This window comes from Lissotriton vulgaris, chromosome 1_2, assembly GCF_964263255.1.
Source record: "Lissotriton vulgaris chromosome 1_2, aLisVul1.2, whole genome shotgun sequence".
Taxonomy (NCBI): domain Eukaryota; kingdom Metazoa; phylum Chordata; class Amphibia; order Caudata; family Salamandridae; genus Lissotriton; species Lissotriton vulgaris.
The window spans coordinates 141,374,547-141,392,948 of NC_141686.1; the positions used below are offsets into that span (position 1 = coordinate 141,374,547).

Consider the following 18,402-nt stretch of genomic DNA (forward strand, 5'->3'; position numbering starts at 1 on the left):
TGGACGATGGTGATGCCTCCTCCTGTTTGGTTGATGCGGTCCTTTCGGATGATTTTGTAGGTCTCCGGGATGGCTATGGCGATGTCGGGGGCTGATGAGGCGTTCATCCATGTTTCTGTGAGGAAGGCGACATCCGGTGAAGTAGTGTCGAGTAGGTTCCAGAGTTCGATGGAGTGTCTGTGGACTGAGCTGGTGTTGAGCAGTAAGCACTTTAGGTGGTTAGTGTCCGAGCTCTGTTTGGGGTTAGTGGATTTGGTGTGGCTCCTGATGCAGTCAAACTTGCAGGAGTGGCAGGTGAAGGATCCATGGGTGTGTCCTGGGGCGGCTTGGTAGCAGTTTGGGAGTGGGCCGGGGTTGAGTGCTGAGAGTGTTGTGGCGTCGTATATTATGCGGGTGGAATGGGATTTGCGGGGGCCAGGGGGTCTGGCGCTGGGCGCGGTCCAGGCACGGACGGGCGTAGATGGGCTTACCTTTCGCGCACCTTCGGCGCGCATGGGGCGCGTCCGCAGCGCGTGAACGCTGCGCGCAAGAACCTCCCTCATATGTGGATAGTGGAAGGGGAGGGGCAAGGGAGGGTCAGCTGGGAGGCGGGAGCGGGGTGGAGATCTGGGCAGGGAGGCACAACAACAACAACCAAAATGGCAGCAAGCAATATCGAAACAGGATTGGGGCACACTCATAAATAGCGCGATGCAGACGGTAATGGCGCAGGCACAATCAGGCACGAGTCTGCAGGCAGCACAGCACAAATACTAATTATCGTGAAAGCGCACCTTGGCAATCAAGCGCTACGATCTATTTTACATCAGTGATTATTTAATGATAAACAGGCGGGGCAGTCTAGCGCTACGAACAATATTAAATAATTAATTAATCAGGCTAAAGCGAGCAAGGCGAGTTGAGCACTCAGCAGTCTGGCGGTAGGCGCTACAATACCAGGCAAAGCAGGGAGCAGCGTGTGGAGCGACCTCTTCTGCTGGGAGCAGGACGGTCACAGCGCCATCACGGCAGAGCGAGGTAAACAGTATCCGTGGGAGGGAGGGTCAGCTGGGAGGCGGGAGCGGGGTGGAGATCAGGGCAGGGAGGCACAACAACAACAACCAAAATGGCAGCAAGCAATATCGAAATATCGAGCAATATCGAGTAGCATCCCTGACCCCTTTCCTGCTCTGGGACCACCTCTATCGCACCCTTTCGTAAAAAAGTTAGCCCCTCCTCCTGCAGAAGTGACAGATGTTCCTCGGTGCAAAAGCCTTGGCAAGGAGGGTAATTCGGAGGGAATTCCCAAAAGGGAAGGGCATACCCATTTTCTACAAGATTGAGAACCCAAAGATCTGATGTAACCGATTCCCAATCCTGTAGAAAATGGGTAAGCCGACCCCCAACTGGACCCACATGATCCTGAACAGCGGATCTAGGGCTGCTCTTCTGAGGCAGGGGGGGTTGGAAGAAGTGGAGGAGGAAGAGGCCTGACGTACACGAGGACGCGCTCTTTGCTTTCCCCTGTACGACCTGTACATGGAATTTTTCTGTTGCTGCTGCTGCTGACCTTGTCGGTAATTCCGAAAGGAAGAGCGACCAAAGCCCCTGAACCTCCTGTTGGTCGAAGAGCCCCTGATCTGGAGACCTAAAGACTTAGCAGTCGCTCTGCTGTCCTTAAATCTCTCCAGGGCCGCATCAGCTTTCTTCCCAAAGAGACCAGAACCATCAAAAGGAAGATCCAGCAAGGTCGCCTGAACATCAGCCGAAAAGTCAGAGGATTTCAGCCAAGCTGACCTTCTAGTGGCGACAGCAGTGCCAATGATACGCGCCACAGAGTCCGCAGTGTCCAGACCACTTTGTATAACCTGGCGAGCCGCCGCCTGAGTATCAGAGATCACTTCCTCAAAATCCTTCCTGCTGGCATCAGGAACCTTAGGAACCAGGACACGCAAAGAATCCATAAGGGCATGCACATATCTCCCCATCAGACAAGTGGCATTAGTCGACTTTAACGCCATGCTTGCCGATGAAAAGGACTTTTTAGCAACCTGATCTTGTTTCTTTGCTTCCTTTTCACAGGGAACCTGGGGAAAGGCACTAACATTCTTCTTAGAACAGGCTGCTTGAATGACCAAGCTCTCAGGTGAAGGATGAGAAAACAAAAAAGTAGGGTCTTCAGGTGCAACCCTGTACCTTCTCGCCACACTCTTAGAAACCGCAGGAGCTGACAATGGTTTCTTCCACACCTCCAAAATGGGTTCAGTCAAGGCATCATTAAATGGAAGCAAAGGTTCCATCACGGAATTCGGAGAATGCAAAACCTCAGTGAGGATATTGGATTTAAACTCCACCGTTGGCAAAGTTAATTGAATAAGTTCAGCAGCCTTCCTCATAACCAAATGGTAAGGTTGGACATCCTTAGAAGGCGCACCAGAGCCTGAGGGCAACTCCCACTCTGGAGAGAAATCCAGGCTTCCTGCATCAGCCAACTCCTCAAAACAGCCTTCCTCCAATTCACCTTCCTAAATATCAGAATATGAATCCAAGTACCTTTGCTCTTCCAAAAGGCGTTGAGCCTCCCTTCTGGACCTCTCCTTCGCACGCCTCGCAGCCGGATCCACCAGCGGCTCAGACGGATTCGAGATCGACGCCGGTATCGAATCCGATGGCACAGTGGAATGCCCTTGAGGACGATCTGGAGCGGGCAACGCCGGAATCGGCGTCGACGACTTCGGCGGAACCGGAAACTGCCAAGGCGGCGTCGGAGCCGGCATATAAGGCATAAACGGAGCTGGAGGATAGGAGTGAGGAACTCCCAAACTGAAAGCCAAAGGACCCATGGGACCCGAAGGTGCATCAGAGGGGTACCACGACCTTGAGAAGACGACATACATAGCGTTCAGTAACGCCGAAGGGTCCTGGCCTGGGGCAGGAAAGGGTGGCTGAAAACCCTCAGGCCTGTCCTGAGGAGGGGTCAGATTCGGCTCTTCGACAGGCGTGGAATCCACATCCTCCTGGGCCTCTTTCTCTTCTCGGGCCGGGGACGGCGCCGGAGACTGATTCGGAGCCGGAGTCGGAGACCGCCCATGCGACTCCGAAGGTGAGGCCTCACCTTCAGGCTCAGAGACATCCAGAGTAACCACCTTAGAACGTGCCTTCTTCGGTGACCTCGACCTCGAGCCCGACTCCTTACCGGAATGACGTCGAGACTCATGTCTCCTCTTCTTATGCTTCTTCTTCAACTTCGAAGCATGATCCGAAGCCGACCTCAAAGACGACCCCTCTCGAGATCCAGCCCTCGACTTCGTCCTCGACCTTTGAGAACGAGACCTCGACGATTTCTCTTTCCCAGCCTTCAGCTTCGCAACCAGGAGCTTGGCCTCTCTTTCCCTCAGGGCCTTCGGGTTCATCTTCCGATATGAAGAACAACCATCAACATCATGGTCGGAACTCAAACACCAGATGCAGTCATCATGCAGGTAGGTAATAGACATCATTTTACCGCACTCCCTGCAGGGCTTGAAGCCGGTCTTCTTAGATGACATTGTCGAAGAGACAGGATACAGAGAAGCAGAAAATGGCAACAAAAAGGCAACTAAGTACCAGTTGGATACAGAGATTCCCGATAACCGTTAGCGTCGACAACGCGGAAAAAAAGGGAACGGATGTCATCACACCGGCGTGGGCCTATTGTAGGCGTCGGTGACGTCAGAGGAGTCGCGTGCGATGCCGTGTCTCTATAACGTCCAAGTCCACGTCGGCGTGAGGCTACGAAAAGAATTTCCGAATGTTGCTGACGCAAGGGGATATTCACAAGGTGAGTAATCCACACGGCAGATGTATCTATCAGAACCCAGCACTGGGATCTCTCCTGAGAATAGGTGAGTAATTTTGATTTCGTTAATCGGACGATTTTTAGTGAATATTTCAAAGTTCCAAAACTCGACCCTTAGAAGAATTTCCAATGAAAACTAGCAAAGGAGGAGGTTCGAGGGTCGACAGGCCGGTAGGACTGGGGCCAAATTAGTTGGTGTCGTCCTCTTGTTAGCAGCTGCACGGCAGGTCTTCTTTCTTCTTGTAGTTTTGGAATCTGGATCTGAGGAAGGAAGGTTCAGGGTCCCCCAAAATACTAAATTTAGCAGGTAGGTAAATGGGTCGCTTCCCTGGGTGGATACACCCCCTATTCTGCCACCCTTTAGTGGGAAGGGGTCAGGAGCCTGTCCCTGGATGGCTGGGTCCCCCCATCCTCCAGATGGCGGGGACACCTCGTTTCCCCTACCCTAGGGGTGGAGTTGGCAGAGGTGGGCACACCTCTCTTCCTCACTTTGTATTTCCCGCCAGGTCTCCCGCACAAAGGAGGGGGGTAGATCCAACGTGGACCAGTTGCTGAGTACAGCAAGTGGTCTGGAGAGGCTCACAACGGCACCTTTTGAAGCTTCTCCTTCGTGAACCCTGCCCATCCTGGGGGAGGAGGCTTGGCACCTCGTCCCAGGATGTGCACTGTATCAGGACCCCGAGAGCGGCAAGCTCTCGACTCAGGGGTCCAGAAACATGTCTGGGGTGGCAGCCTCAGCAGCTACTCAGTAAAGTCACTGGGAGTTGGTCGAGTTTCAGGGGGCATCTCTAGGATGCTCTCTGTCATGCATTTTACATTATGCGCACCTACACGCCCCTGTATTGGTACTATACCTGGTGATATTTGGCAGCCATCAGCAACCCCAGAAGATGGCCTAATCCCTGCGGACGAGGGGTAAATACCCCGAAACACGTGTCCAGGGATGGCGAAGATGAAGATATTTGAAAGTTTGATAGAAGATACGGCGTTTGAAGAAAAGGTAACTACAATTACCATGATCCTTAGGGGCGATCCCGCTGATGAGTGAGCGGTGTGCGACCCCACTTGTATAGATATTCTGTTCTTGGCTGACGAGCACGGGAGTCTGCACCTGCGCGCCTCTGTATTGGTACTATACCTGGTGATATTTGGCAGCCATCAGCAACCCCAGAAGATGGCCTAATCCCTGCTGACGAGGGGTAAATACCCCGAAACACATGTCCAGGGATGGCGAAGATGAAGATATTTTAAAGTTTGATAGAAGATACGGCGTTTGAAGAAAAGGTAACTACAATTACCATGATCCTTAGGGGGGAACCCGCTGATGAGTGAGCAGTGTGCGACCCCACTTGTATAGATACATTATATCACACACTGGCATCAGTGTGGGTTTAATGTGCTGAGAAGTGGGATACCAAACTTTTCAGTCTTCAGTGTAGCCATTATGGTGCTGTGAAGTTCATAATGACAACCTCCCAGCACCATATACTCTTAATGGCAGCACTGCACTTACAGTGCCCAGGAATGGATCCGGGTAATGTAGGGGTACAAGGCTCATGCACCTGTACCCTTACCACTGGAATAGGGCACCCAGCTAGAGAGGTGACTGATGTATGCCAGGGCAGTGTTTTGTGGGCATGTGTGTCATTTATTTATAAAGCGCAACATTCATCCCTTGAGATATCATGGCGCTAAGGACGGACTAGTGATGAGTAAGATCTGCGAGATTAATGGGTGAGAGATCAGTCTTTGTGGAACAGGTGTGTTCTAAGTTTTTTCCTAAAAATGTTGTATTCTTTGGTCGACTCTTTGTTTTATTCTGCACCAAGACACTCAGTCTGCCAAGGCAGTGTGTGTCAGGGAACAGGGCCTCTAGGGGAGCCACAATAAGTGCTGCAGCCCTTAGTGGCCTTCTCTTGTCACAGTGCCCTGGGTACCTAGGGTATCATTTACCAGGGGCTGACATGTGGCCAGAGATGCCAATTGGGTTTAGGCTTCAATGCTGTTTTAGGGAAGGAACACAGACCCTGGTTACCTGATTAGCAGGAACCCAGTTGACACTCAAAGTACATCAGCAATTCAGCAAAAAGTGGCGGCATACCATGCAAGAAAGAGGGCACTTTCTCACAGGATGTTACCAGATCTAATACAACTTGGAGAGTATGGGGACACAGGGCCACTGACCACCTTCCATGGGACTGCCCTAACAAAAATGCTTATTAGGCAGAGGTTTTAGATGCAATAGATTATTTGTATGACCGTGCTAGATCCTTAATTCTTGGATTTATGCTATTGGATCTTTCTAACATTAGTAAGCATATGCCATTAGCTTTATGTTGCACCCAGAACGGCTACTACCTTTAGATAGGCGAATAACTGCATCACTTATGGGATCAAAATTGCATGGCTTTGGAAGGAACTAGTTAAGCTTTCAAGACAGACTGAGCTCTTGGTCTGAAACATCTGTTGACTGAATTTAGGCAACGCTTGCACCCTAAGAACCTCCGGGTGCTCATGATCGTTCCCACTGGGTATTTCCAGTCATCCTAAACAGGCACCTCAGCACATTAAGCGGCCAAAGGTGATTCCTGAAAATATAGAAAGACGCACAGATGGCAGGTGATCTAGCTAAATGTATGACCAAACTGATTGTCCAGGGTTTGCTACAGAAACATTAGGAGAAAAGAGTTTGGTTTTCCTATGGTTTGATAGTAATACATTGTTTTGTTTCTTTTACCACCAAGACATTATGTGATTTTTAGGTCAGAGACAGTGGCCCGAGCATCATCTAAATAATTCATCCTCTCTCTCGCATTCTGATTAACGCTGCATAGGCCTTCAAACCACATAAAAAGAAATGCTTACATTACCAAAATAAACAATTATAGGCAGACACACTGAGAATGTGTTCGTTATATTGGTCTTTTTGAGCCAGGCAGATAAAAGGTTAATTCAGTACTGTAGGTCACAGCATGCACCTCACCTAAAACAAACTATGTAAGTGTGACAAAACCAGCAACTATGCATGCAAACTGAAAGAGTGCATGGTCTCCCATGCTCCCGTTTTTGTTTGCGCATAATACCTAAACAGAACAGATGGGAAGAAGGGAGCGGCTGGTCATAGGACTAAAAAGTAATGAACTGGACATCTTGAAGACAATTAAGGAAATAAGCAAGGAATGGGTGCCAAGTGTGACAAACCTACATATAGGGAAAGCAAAGCCATACATGTTCACAGTACCACACTAACAGCAATGAAAGGATAAAGGCCACAGGGCCACCCATGTCTAAAATAAAGAGCTACATTCTGTACTAACCTGGCAATATTGACCACATGATCAGCCTTCTTGGTGCGAGGATTGATACCTTGGAGTAGCTGTTCCAGTGGTGTGACAATCAATGAGAGGTGGCTTTCCCGCAGCAGGTTCATAAAGAGGTTCTCCTTCTGTAGTGTCAGGTTAAGGAGAGTAAAGCAGTGCTCCACAGCTTTCTCCAGGTGTTTTTTCCCTGCAGAAAAAAGAAAAAGGGATCTTAAGAGAGGTGAACTATCAGGAAATACCTACTTGGAGTGCATTTTGGACACTCTTGCACATCTTTCCACACCCCTAATTTACCACAACACACAAGGAGAGAAGAATACAATCTGATTTAAAATGCCTTCAAAAAGCAATCTCAGAAAATCCCCAACTCTCTTTTAATTTCTACTTACTCCACCATACGTTCCAAATCAGAGTATGGGACATTTCCTCCGCTCCAGGTGTGTATAAAAGGCCTAACGGCTCAAAGCTGCAAGTTGGTACCCAGCTTTTCGATTTGTCAAATAGCACTGATACTAAACAGGCATTGGCAAAAGTAAACCGGTCTGGCGTGTTGAGAAAGCGACCAAGCCCTTATCAACCTTAAAAAAAAGATGCTAGCTGTGAGAAAGTGCCCTCTTTCTTGCATGATATGCCCCCACTTTCTACTGAATTGCTGATGTGATTTGACTGAGTGTGCCCTGGACTCCTGCCAATCAGGTACCCAGGGCCTGTGATCCTTCCTTAAAACTGCATTGCAGACTAAACCCATTTGGCATCTCTGGCCACAGGTAAGCCCCTGGTAAATAGTACAACAGGTACCCAAGGCACTGTGACCAGAGAAGGCCCCTAAGGGCTGCAGCACTTATTGTGCCACCCTTAGAGGCCCTGTACCCTAACACACACACACACACTGCCTTTGCAGGCTGAGTTTCTTGGTGCAGAACAAAGTGAAGAGTCGACATGGCACACATCCCTGTGTGCCATGCCCACAAACAACTGCCCTGGCACCCATCAGTCACCCCTCTAGCTGGGTGCCCAATTCCAGTGGTGAGGGTACAGGTGCATGAGCCCTGTTCCCCTACAGTACCCAGGTCCATTCCTGGGCACTATAAGTGCAGTGCTGCCATTAAGAGTATATGGTGCTGGGAGTTTGTCATCACAAACTCCACAGTATCATAATGGCTGCACTGAAGACTGAGAAGTTTGGTATCACACTTCTCAGCACATTAAACCCAAACTGATGCCAATGTGGAATTTTATGTAAAATGCACAACAGAGGGCATCTTAGAGATGCCCCCTGAAATTCGACCAATTCCCAGTGACCTGACTGAGTGGCTGCCACCACCAGACATGTTTCTGGACCCATGGGTCGAGAGCTTGCCACTCTCGGCGGCCTGAGACAATGCACATCCTGGGACTAGGTGCCAAGCCTCCTCCACTAGGATGGACAGTGTTCACGAAGGAGACGCTTCAAAGGCATACCGCCTTTGTGAGTGCCTCTAGACCACTTGCTGTAATCAGCAACTGGTCCCCACAGGTTCTACCACCCCCCTTTGAGTGGGAGACACGGCGGGAAAAACAAAGTGAGGAAGAGAGGTGTGCCCAACTCTGCCAACTCCACGCCTAAGGTGGGGGAGGCGAGGTGAAGCACAACCTCGAGTCCCCGCCATCTTGAGGATGGGGAGACCCAGCCAACCAGGGACAGGCTCCTGTAGAGTGGCAGAATAGGGGGTGTACCCACCCCAGGAAAGGCTCCCATTGCTCCCTGACATTTACCTACCTGTAACGCCCCTAAATTTAGTATTTAGGGGCAACCTAAACCTTCCTTCCTCAGATCCAGCAACCACAAGAACAGAAGGACGAGAAGCTGTGCAGAGCTAACAAGAGGACAACACCCACTGACTAGGCCCCAACCCTACAGGCCTGTCTTCTCTCGAACCTGCTCCTGCGAAACCCTGGTGTGTCCAGCGGCCAGCAACCTCAAAAACCCCGGAGGACCTGCCTGCATTCACTTTCCAAGCTGTTTCTCCCGTGAACACCGGACGTGTTTAAACTGCAGCTTCTGGTGCTAGCCAGAAACCGTGAATCCAGCACACTCTGCAACCGCTGAGCCCGGCCCGTGTTTGAGTGAACAAACACCACGAGGAGGTCCCCATGGCGATCCTGACCCGAGATCCGGCGACCCCTGACCTACCTCAAGCCTCCAAACGAAGCCTGCAGCCTCAATCCAGAGGACCCCCCCTACCGCGACCAGAGTGGGTAAGAAATTCCAACGTCCCAAGGCACCCCTGCACCAGACGCCCCACGGCCTTGTGTCCCCAACCCAGCGGTGCCTAACCAACCCTCTACATCCCTATTTACCCCTCAAAGTGTTGGTCGCTCCTAGAAGATCCTCGTCCCTGAGCCTGCAGAGTTTCTTTGTCCCGAAGAATCTCCATTGAAATCAACAGGGCACCCGATCTCAAAACAGCACCCTGCACCCGGCTGCCCTAGCGCCGCTGAGGGTGCCTCTTTGGTGCTACCTTAGTCCCCAACTCGCCCTGAGCTTAACCCTAGGAGCTACGCTCCCACAACCTGGTGACCTGCTTGTCAGCAGTCACCAGACCGGAGTCCCCCTAACCCCCATAGAATAACATTGGGCCTCAACACCCTGCTCCCGGCCTCCGAGTGCTGCTGAGGGTGCAACAACAGTGCATCACTGACCCTGGGAGACCCCCGATTCTAACCCCAGAACCCTAACTAAAAAGACTGATTACTTACCTCGAGACCGATAACTCATTTTTCCTTATAGGATAACATTGACACTTTTTCTCCCAAAAAGTTTCTAAGTGTCATCTTTTAAAAACTACAAATATTCCTTAAAAATCAGCTGAATAACCAAAACACATTTTCTCAACTATTTTCAGGAAATGTCCCAGTTCTGAATCTAGGATCGAGCACTGAGTAAGAAAAAGTATCATTAACATAACTTACCTGCTAAGTGAATTTCCTCCCGTAGGATAACATTTGTGAAACGGTTTGTCAACCTCTGGTTTCACACTTTAGTGAAATGGGCCATAAAGAGAAAGATTTTGTTTTGTTCATTTTAGAGAAAGTTTGGATTAATAAAAGGGGTGGAAACAGATGAAAAAAGTATGGCAAGAGAACAATGGTATATTTCAACCTTTAATACTATTAGACAGGGGCTCAATACAAGAGAAGAATGGGACAGACTGATAAAGTAATAGCCCTTATCCCTAGGCAATAGGTTTTACTTGATAAAAACTGAAATTGGAATATTCATGGGCAATGCTTCCCAAATGGGACATTGGATTTTGTTGTTACAAAATTTTATATATGGTAGCTGTTGATAGTAGTGGCTAGTCGACTTTTTTCTATGTAGTATATATTTTTTAATAACAGGCTTTATTGCCCCGATTAAAAGAAACAGCTTTTAAATTATATAATAAATAGACATTTGTGGCATGTTTAAAATCGGCCGACATACACCATTTAACCGCATGCGCGCCAGCGGGTTGTCCCGCTGTACGCTGAAATTTCAAAATCGAGCCTTACGTGACAAAGCCAGCTCGTCATGAGCGCAGCGCAGGTAACGCCCATGACGAGCTGGCTTTGTCACCAGCATCGAAGGGGTTAAAGACTGTGGATTACGGTTTCTGAAAAATAGTCCTATTTCGATCTCTACGACCCACAACGCGGAAGCAACGTGCTCCACATTGACGAGATTATTAGAGGTAGATGCCGTTTGACTCGTGAAGCAGACGGAGTCGGAGGAGATACGGAGGTTTATAAATCCCGGTAAGAATGACTCACATCGCTATCGACAATGAGACTTGGTTTTTCACTTAGTGGACTAGGAGCCACAGGCTTTTTTAATTTTAATTATAATGGCAACTTAGCATACATTTAGGGGTGAATTAACAAAATGGATGATTTTTTTACCAAGGGCAATTTTAAAGCATTACGCATGAATTTATACTGCGTCAGGTCGGGCATGATATACCGCTTTATTTCGTATATAACATACAGCAATATACTGATTATATATATATATATATATATATATATATATATATATATATATATATATATATATATATATATATATATAAATAACTGTCTGGTTCATGGAGCAGGATAGTTAAATGGCTGGTGGACCCACTGGTAGGAGAACGGTCGGGGTGTCCCGCCTTTGTAATAATATTCCTTTTTTGTTAGCGTGTTTAGGTAGAAAAAAAGAGATGACTCTAAATGAATTGTAAGATGCAGCTTTTGTTTGTATTGTTATTCAAAACACGCACGATTCTGAGCGGTGAGTCTTCTTATATATACATACATATATGTTTTTGATATGCAGGACATTGACTCGTCTGAAATTGCGCAATTTTAACATTGTTGGCTCGGAATAAGGAACAGTATTACAAAGAGGAACCTGTTTTTAAGAGAAATCGTGCAAGATTCTTTACATGAAGATTTAATCTACATCAGGTAAATGAGACCAAAATCACAGTAGATATGAGAGCACAGAGGAAAAATCAAATAAGAAAGTGGATATAACATGTTTTTATTCAATTTTTCTTAGCGTAAAAATGAGTGCATATTGAAGATAATATTTGTTGAGGGAAGGCTAAAGGCATCCTCTTCTTGGTCGTCACCACAATCGGGATTACCTGCTGCATAATCATAGGTAGGTTATTAGACCGATCGAAACCAATGAGGTGTAGCTGTATGGCTGAGTAGTTGACCTATGCTGTACTGTTTCTCTTTATAGATGGTAACGCTATGGAGTTGAGACCACGACTCTTGCATTATAATACTTTAATTTAAGGTGGGTACCAACATATCAGAGATTGAGGGTTTTAATTGGAGTATAAAAGTAATAGACAGATGTTTAAGCAAGATCAGGAAGACTGATAGTAGGTGACAAATTCCCATCAACAACAGCATATCTGACCAAGCCCGTGATAATCTAGAAACATATAGAAGGAAGTGATACCCCTGAGTTAATGAAGTTAAAAACCAGTGGAGGTGGGTGCCCCGTCTAATTAAATTCAGCAAGATATACTGTAGGTGACAATTGCCCTATAATAACAGCATTTTTTACTGAAGTCAGTGATGATTTAGAAAGGCACAGATTGAGGTGATACCCCGGAGTTAATGAGCATATAAATCAGCGGAGGTGGGTGCCCCGTTGTATGTGAGCGAATGGGAGTGATTGAGTGCTCACAGTTCCACTTGTATTAAGATATAACAGTAGTTGATCTGGTTGTGATATGTGCCGACAATGGGGTTAGACCTGAAGGGTAAACTCAAAATGGTGTTTAGTATACCACTGGTTGAGAACGAGCGTGAGGCCCACAATCGTAAATTATAATTGTTTATTACTACTGAGATGCATTGTGTAAAATGTATAATGACATGACATTTGAATACATTCTCTCCCTTGCTTTAATAGATTGAAAGTGCTGGGACTTATTTTTTTAAAAAAAAAATAGTGATCATTGTGCCTGAAGAAGGTGGTTGGACCGCTTTTTCCACCGAAATGCGTCGCTTCTTGGTCAAATTTTATCTATATTTTGTTTTTATGTATAAGTTTGTGTATAATGGAAGGTCTCAAACATAATATGAGAAAATAATGTGTTGTCCTTATTGCACTTCATTACTGTTTGCATTATTGGCAATAGATTGACAATAGAGAGCAACTGTAATCTAATTGAGAAAAACATTGCGAGATATTGTATTGATTTTGATTTTATTAGAGTGAATAGCTCTTAGCATGGTTTTAATATTTTATGGATAAGAAATAAACTTTTGTGTTTTTTGATTGATTGGCCCATGTATGTTTGTGAGGTGGTATCAAATTCTGTGGCTATCAGTAGTGAGTGGTGTGGTATGATCTTTTCACAAAGGGATTATAATTTTTAGACTGCAGTCTATTTGGTGTCCTGTGCCCTTTGGCAGAGTAGGACCCCTCTCCTTTGTTGTGACTTTGTAAAGGACTACAGCCATGCCTCCATGTGACCCACCGGGTCTTGTACCTCAATCCCCTCCGGTAATCTAAGCACCCATATGTTACAGCATCTGCACCGACCCTCCAGGTCCACCACGCACTCCTCCATTATGGACAGGCGGTGTAGGACATCCCGAATCGTCTTCTGCTGGTCTTTCATTGCAGGCTGCTAGTCCACCATGATCTTATTAAGTCCCTTAGTTGACTTTATCATCTAGTTTCCGGTGGTCATCTTTGATTAGGGAGGGGTCGGTCGTCAAAGTGCCTAGCCTCTCCTCCATTGGCACTCGAGAAAGTTTGATGGCTTCTAACACTCGGTCAAGCTTGTCCGATGTGGATATGTCAGAGGGGGTCGCTGCCAGTATGGACCCTGCCTTGGATTATGGGATGTTTTTGGGTGCGGTCTCCGGCACCGTAGTTGTCTGTGTGGTTCTAGCCTACCCCATCGTGGCACCCGCACAGTACAGTTGCGCTCGGGTCCGCGCATGCGGGGTCAGGGAGAATCACGTGTCCCCTGGGGCCGCTGGTTCTTCCGGGGTAAGTTCTAGGTGTTGCGCGCTACCCAGCGAGCGCTTCTGCCGGTCGGTCTGAAGGCAACCCCATCTCAGTTGTGTGCCCCAGCGGGCACCGTGCAGGTTACACTTCGGGGTGTAAAGGGGTTTGTTTATCTTTCCTTCTGTATAGGCTTCCTCCATGTTCAGTGTTGCTCAAAGAGTCCATATCACTCACCGCCTGTAGGGTGCTGCTGATCCGTCCAGTGTTGGTCGGTGCCCAGCTCTCTCCCCGTAGACGCTTAACGGTCACCAGTGCCGGAAGCTATGTTAGGGGCGGGTGACCTCGTCTGAGATGGCGGCCCGGAGTCTTACTGTATAGAGGGGGGGAGAAGGTCAACTTACAGTCGCTTGCCTCCCATGTGAAAGCACACCTCCGCTCGCTGACCTCGTTCAGCCGTTGCGTGTCTCACTGCGTCCAATCGCTGTTGCTCACTGTTGCGGTCGCTGCCGAGACCCTTCAGGGTCTCCCGATGCCCGGAGTGACAGCCCGCGGCTGCGGGTGGGCTGACTATTACTGCCAGGTGCGGGGCCGCCTACGAACTTTGTAGCGGGCTCCGCCGACCATACACATTGGCAGCCGGGTCTGGAACCCTGTAGGATGCCTGGGTGCTGGGACGACTGGCGAGATCCCGGGTGGCCACCATCTTTTCCTCCAATGACAGGCTCCTGAAAGGCTGCGATGTGCTCGAAACCCACAGTGTAACAGCTGGGGATGAACGTGCTGGATTCCCCGTGAGGTCCGGTCCGTAAACGTCCGTTTTGCAGTCGGGATTCACGCTGGGAAACCGACACAATCTCAGTCTGCCCCGGAGCATCAGCAAAACACTGCCACCATTGCAGCCGGCTTAGCCACGCCCCTGAATCAGAGTTCTTGTCATGATGTCATATGACCCAGGATCTGGCCCAGAGAGGGTCAGGAGCCTGTCTCTGCAGTTACCAGAGAACAGTCCCCCCCCCCCCCCCCAGAGAGGTTTCTTCACCTTTCTCATGTCACAAGCACTCTCACAGGCTATGAACCATTTGGTGATGTCATCACGCTCCTCAAAAAGATGTAATATCGTCCGATTACATCTTTTTGTTATATTGAATGCACTGTATGGTATATTCAAAGACAATGTGAATCTGATCTGTTTAAGTTTGGAATATGGTGTATTGTTAACCCATATGTACAACACGCAAAAGATGTATGGTTGCTACTGAGAGAAATGTAGACAAATTCAGTAGTATTTTTTGTTGCCAGATAAGGATTTTGAATATTGATTAATTACTTTGCAATTGGATTAAAAAACATTTTTGTATCAAAAGATTGAGGGCCCGATGTAGGTGCCCTAATACCGGCTGGAAACAGCCGAATTCGGCCGTTTCCGACCGGTATTACGGTTTCCAGATGTAGGGCATGCATTTACAGAATCGGTATTTTACCGATTCTGTATTTACCGATTCGGTAAAATTACCGAATCGGTACATACAGACTCGGTAAAATACCGATTCTGTAAATGCAGATGTAGCTGGCACATGTCAGAGTGCCACAGGGCTTTAAGAATCGGTATTTCACCACCCAATCCTTTTGGGTGGTAAAATACCGAATACAGGTGTGCATGCACATGTGTGCATGCACACCAGTGCCATGTGACAAACAGACATGCCCTTAGGGCCTGTCCGTGTGCCACATGGCACACGTGCCTGAATTCAGGGTGCAAGAGGGTGTCAAAGTGACACCCCCTGCACCCTGGCAAAAAATCGGTATTTACCGAATCGGTAAATACCGATTCGGTAATGACCATTGATTTCTATGTGCTGCAATGCCCATAGTAATCAATGGGCTTTACCGATTCGGTATTTACCGAATCTGAAATACCTACATTTCCCCCCTTCTAATTTACCACTTCTTAAATACCGAATCAGTATGATTCGGTATTTTAGAAGTGGTAATTTAGAATTACCTACATCGGGCCCTGAGACTTTCCTGTTCTATATGAAATATGTTCACATAAGTGACGTTACAAAATTTGAAAATAATACTGAATAAACTGTTGTGCCACCCGTCTCTCTCAGTAATCTAGTCCATGCTCAGCAAGTAGTGGACATAGTTTGTACGTCGTTCTGGTCCTGCGGCAGTCCACCAGACAGGATGGCCGCCATCAGCGTGGGGGCTACTATATCCTTCTCAGGCTTGGCATAGGGAATAAGGGCATCGGGGTGGTACCAGTATCATGCGCCACTAAGTAGTAAAGTTGCATGTGCGGAACCCCAAATCCCCCCTCCCCCCGTTCATACGGAAGGATGAGTGTGTTGCAACTGATATGAAGCTGTTTACACCCGCAAATGAAGCGTGTTCAAATAGTGCGTATTTTAGCAAAAAAGGCCTTCATTAAGGGAATGGTAATGTTATTGAACCAATAGAGAAACTGGGGCAAGACCACCATTATGATAATGCCGTTGGCCCACTATGGACAGCAGGAGGTGAATTCAACTCTCCACCTTGGCCCCAAGCTGGTCTATCTCTGGGCTATATATACTTCAGCCGCAGTATCAGTTCTCTTTCCTTATTTAAATAAATCCCCAGGTATTTCGACTCTGCCTCATACCAGGCCACCAGGAACCCCCAGCTGTCTCGGTTCTGTACCTCAGTCAGTGGAAAAATTTCCGACTTTCCCCAAATGTAAACCCGTTAGAGACCCGAAGCGATCTACCTCAGTCAAGAGCGGCGGCAAATTGTTAGTAGAGTTCCTCACTTATAGCACAATATCATCTGCATAAAGGGTCACTAATAAAGGACCAGACAAACTACAATTCCCGATGAGAGTGGCTTTCCTGGAGGTGATGCACTAGGGGATCCATCGCTATAAAGAAAAGAAGTGGCAATAGTGGACATCCCTCCCTAGTGCCTCTGGAAATGGGGAGTGGCTCGGTCAATGTGCTGTTAACCCTGATGCGCGCTGTTGGTAGTGTGTATAATGAGCGCACGAGAGCCGCAAAACCCACCAGGACCCCCAGCCTCCGCAGCAAGGCATGAAGAAAAGGCCACTCCACGGACCCAAAGGCCTTTTCGGCTTCCAATAGAGCCGCCACGACCAGAACCGTAGGGTTTATTCTGTGTAGGAAAGCAAACAATTCACAGGTTCAGCGCAGTAGATGTGTGTGACATAAAGCTGGCCTGCGGGGGGAGATTATCTGTTCCATTAATAGTGCCAGGCGAGTAGCTAACATCTTGGCTAAAATTTTGTGGTCAAAGTTTAATAGCGAGAGGGATCTGTATGAGCCGCACCACCGTGGATCTTTCCCAGGCTTTAAGAGTAGGACTATTCTCTAAGTGTGGGGGAAAGAATTTCCGCCTTTAACACCTCTGCCTAGACCTCTAATAGAAGGGGTGTGAGTAGATGTTTATAAGCGTCGGTGGTGAAGGGCTCACTGAGGAACTGCTGTTGTGCATTTGAGAGTCAAACATTCGCCACCTCTTTTAAGTAGGCAGAGGTGGCACCCAAGTTGTTTGTCTATTTGGAGATGTATAGATCAGTGTAATAGGTCAGTAGCTCTCGTTATATATAGAGTGTGTCCGCTTGTATGTGCCGTCTGTGCCCTGTAGTTCGGATAGGTATGATAGGCCTTGCGGCAGCCGCAGTAGCTGAGCTAATGTGCGCCCCTGCCATTCCCCCCTCTCTGTACCTATTGCCTTTGGCATAGTTTCCATAAAAATGTGCCTCTCTCTCCTCTGCTTCCTGATAATTGACCAGCAAGGCCGCTCACTTATTCAAATAGTCCAGGGCATTACCCAAAGGCTGCACGCGGTCTAATGCCGATAGTTCGCTCTCTAAACAGGATATTGTGCGTCGCAGGTCCCTCAATATTCCAGATGTTTGGATATACAGACCCCTCTATTGTACGCAATGAAGGCCTCCCACGAAGAGCTGTCATTGAGATCAAAGTATTCCATTATTGCCGTGCATAGCTCCGTCCGACAGACAGCATCTTGCAGCGCCATGTTGGAAAACAACCAATGCTGCTTGATCCCTCCCGCTCCCAAAACGCGCATACGCAAGACAACCAGCGTGCGGTAGAGGTGCCAGACATCCCGGACCCAGGAAATGAGGGTGTTTGATAATAGCCAGTAGTCCAATCGCGTCCACGTATTATGTTGCCATGAATGATGAGTGTATGCGGCTGCCTGAGGGAGGTGTTGACGCCAAGTAAATACTGCCCCTCCCCCCATACGAGTGATTGTGGACATGCGCTTGAAGGGAAGGGTCTTGCGTATTAATATAGAAACCTCTTGCGAGTAGGAGCTATAGTTGGAGAAGAAGCGATGTGATCCACAAGCAGAGGCACACGTAGACAGTGTGTTTCCTGCAGAAATGTACTGTGGCACCGGTCTGCACTTACACATGTTTAGCCACCTAACATGTGATGTCTACATATGGTCGAAAGTCAACTTTGTGTGCCACAGAGTGCAATTGTCATGTAGTGCAGAGCACGACCAATGGAACCATGATAGGTGACAGAGAGAGCATAAAACCCCAATTAGCAAAACAATTCCTTCAATTCCCATCCACCTGCCAAGTACATCCCTTACAGAAACACATCTCCCAACTTCAGAACTCCCACAAGTCAAAAGGCAATAAAAAGGCACACATTGGGGGGGAAGGGGGGGGGGGGGGGGGGAGAGAGATCTGGGCCCCCCCAGGAGGTTGGTAAAGCCACATCAACCCGTTGCAACATAAAAAA

The 18,402-nt window shown here is 48.0% G+C and overlaps 1 protein-coding gene across 1 annotated transcript in view; it reads right to left on the bottom strand.

The window, feature by feature from the left end:
* NUP205 (nucleoporin 205) overlaps positions 1-18,402 on the bottom strand; it is a 967,082-nt gene that overhangs the window by 473,144 nt on the left and 475,536 nt on the right. The window contains exon 18 of the mRNA XM_086952983.1: positions 7,135-7,324. Coding sequence (XP_086809109.1) covers positions 7,135-7,324 — 190 coding nt within the window. The remainder of the gene's footprint in view (positions 1-7,134; positions 7,325-18,402) is intronic.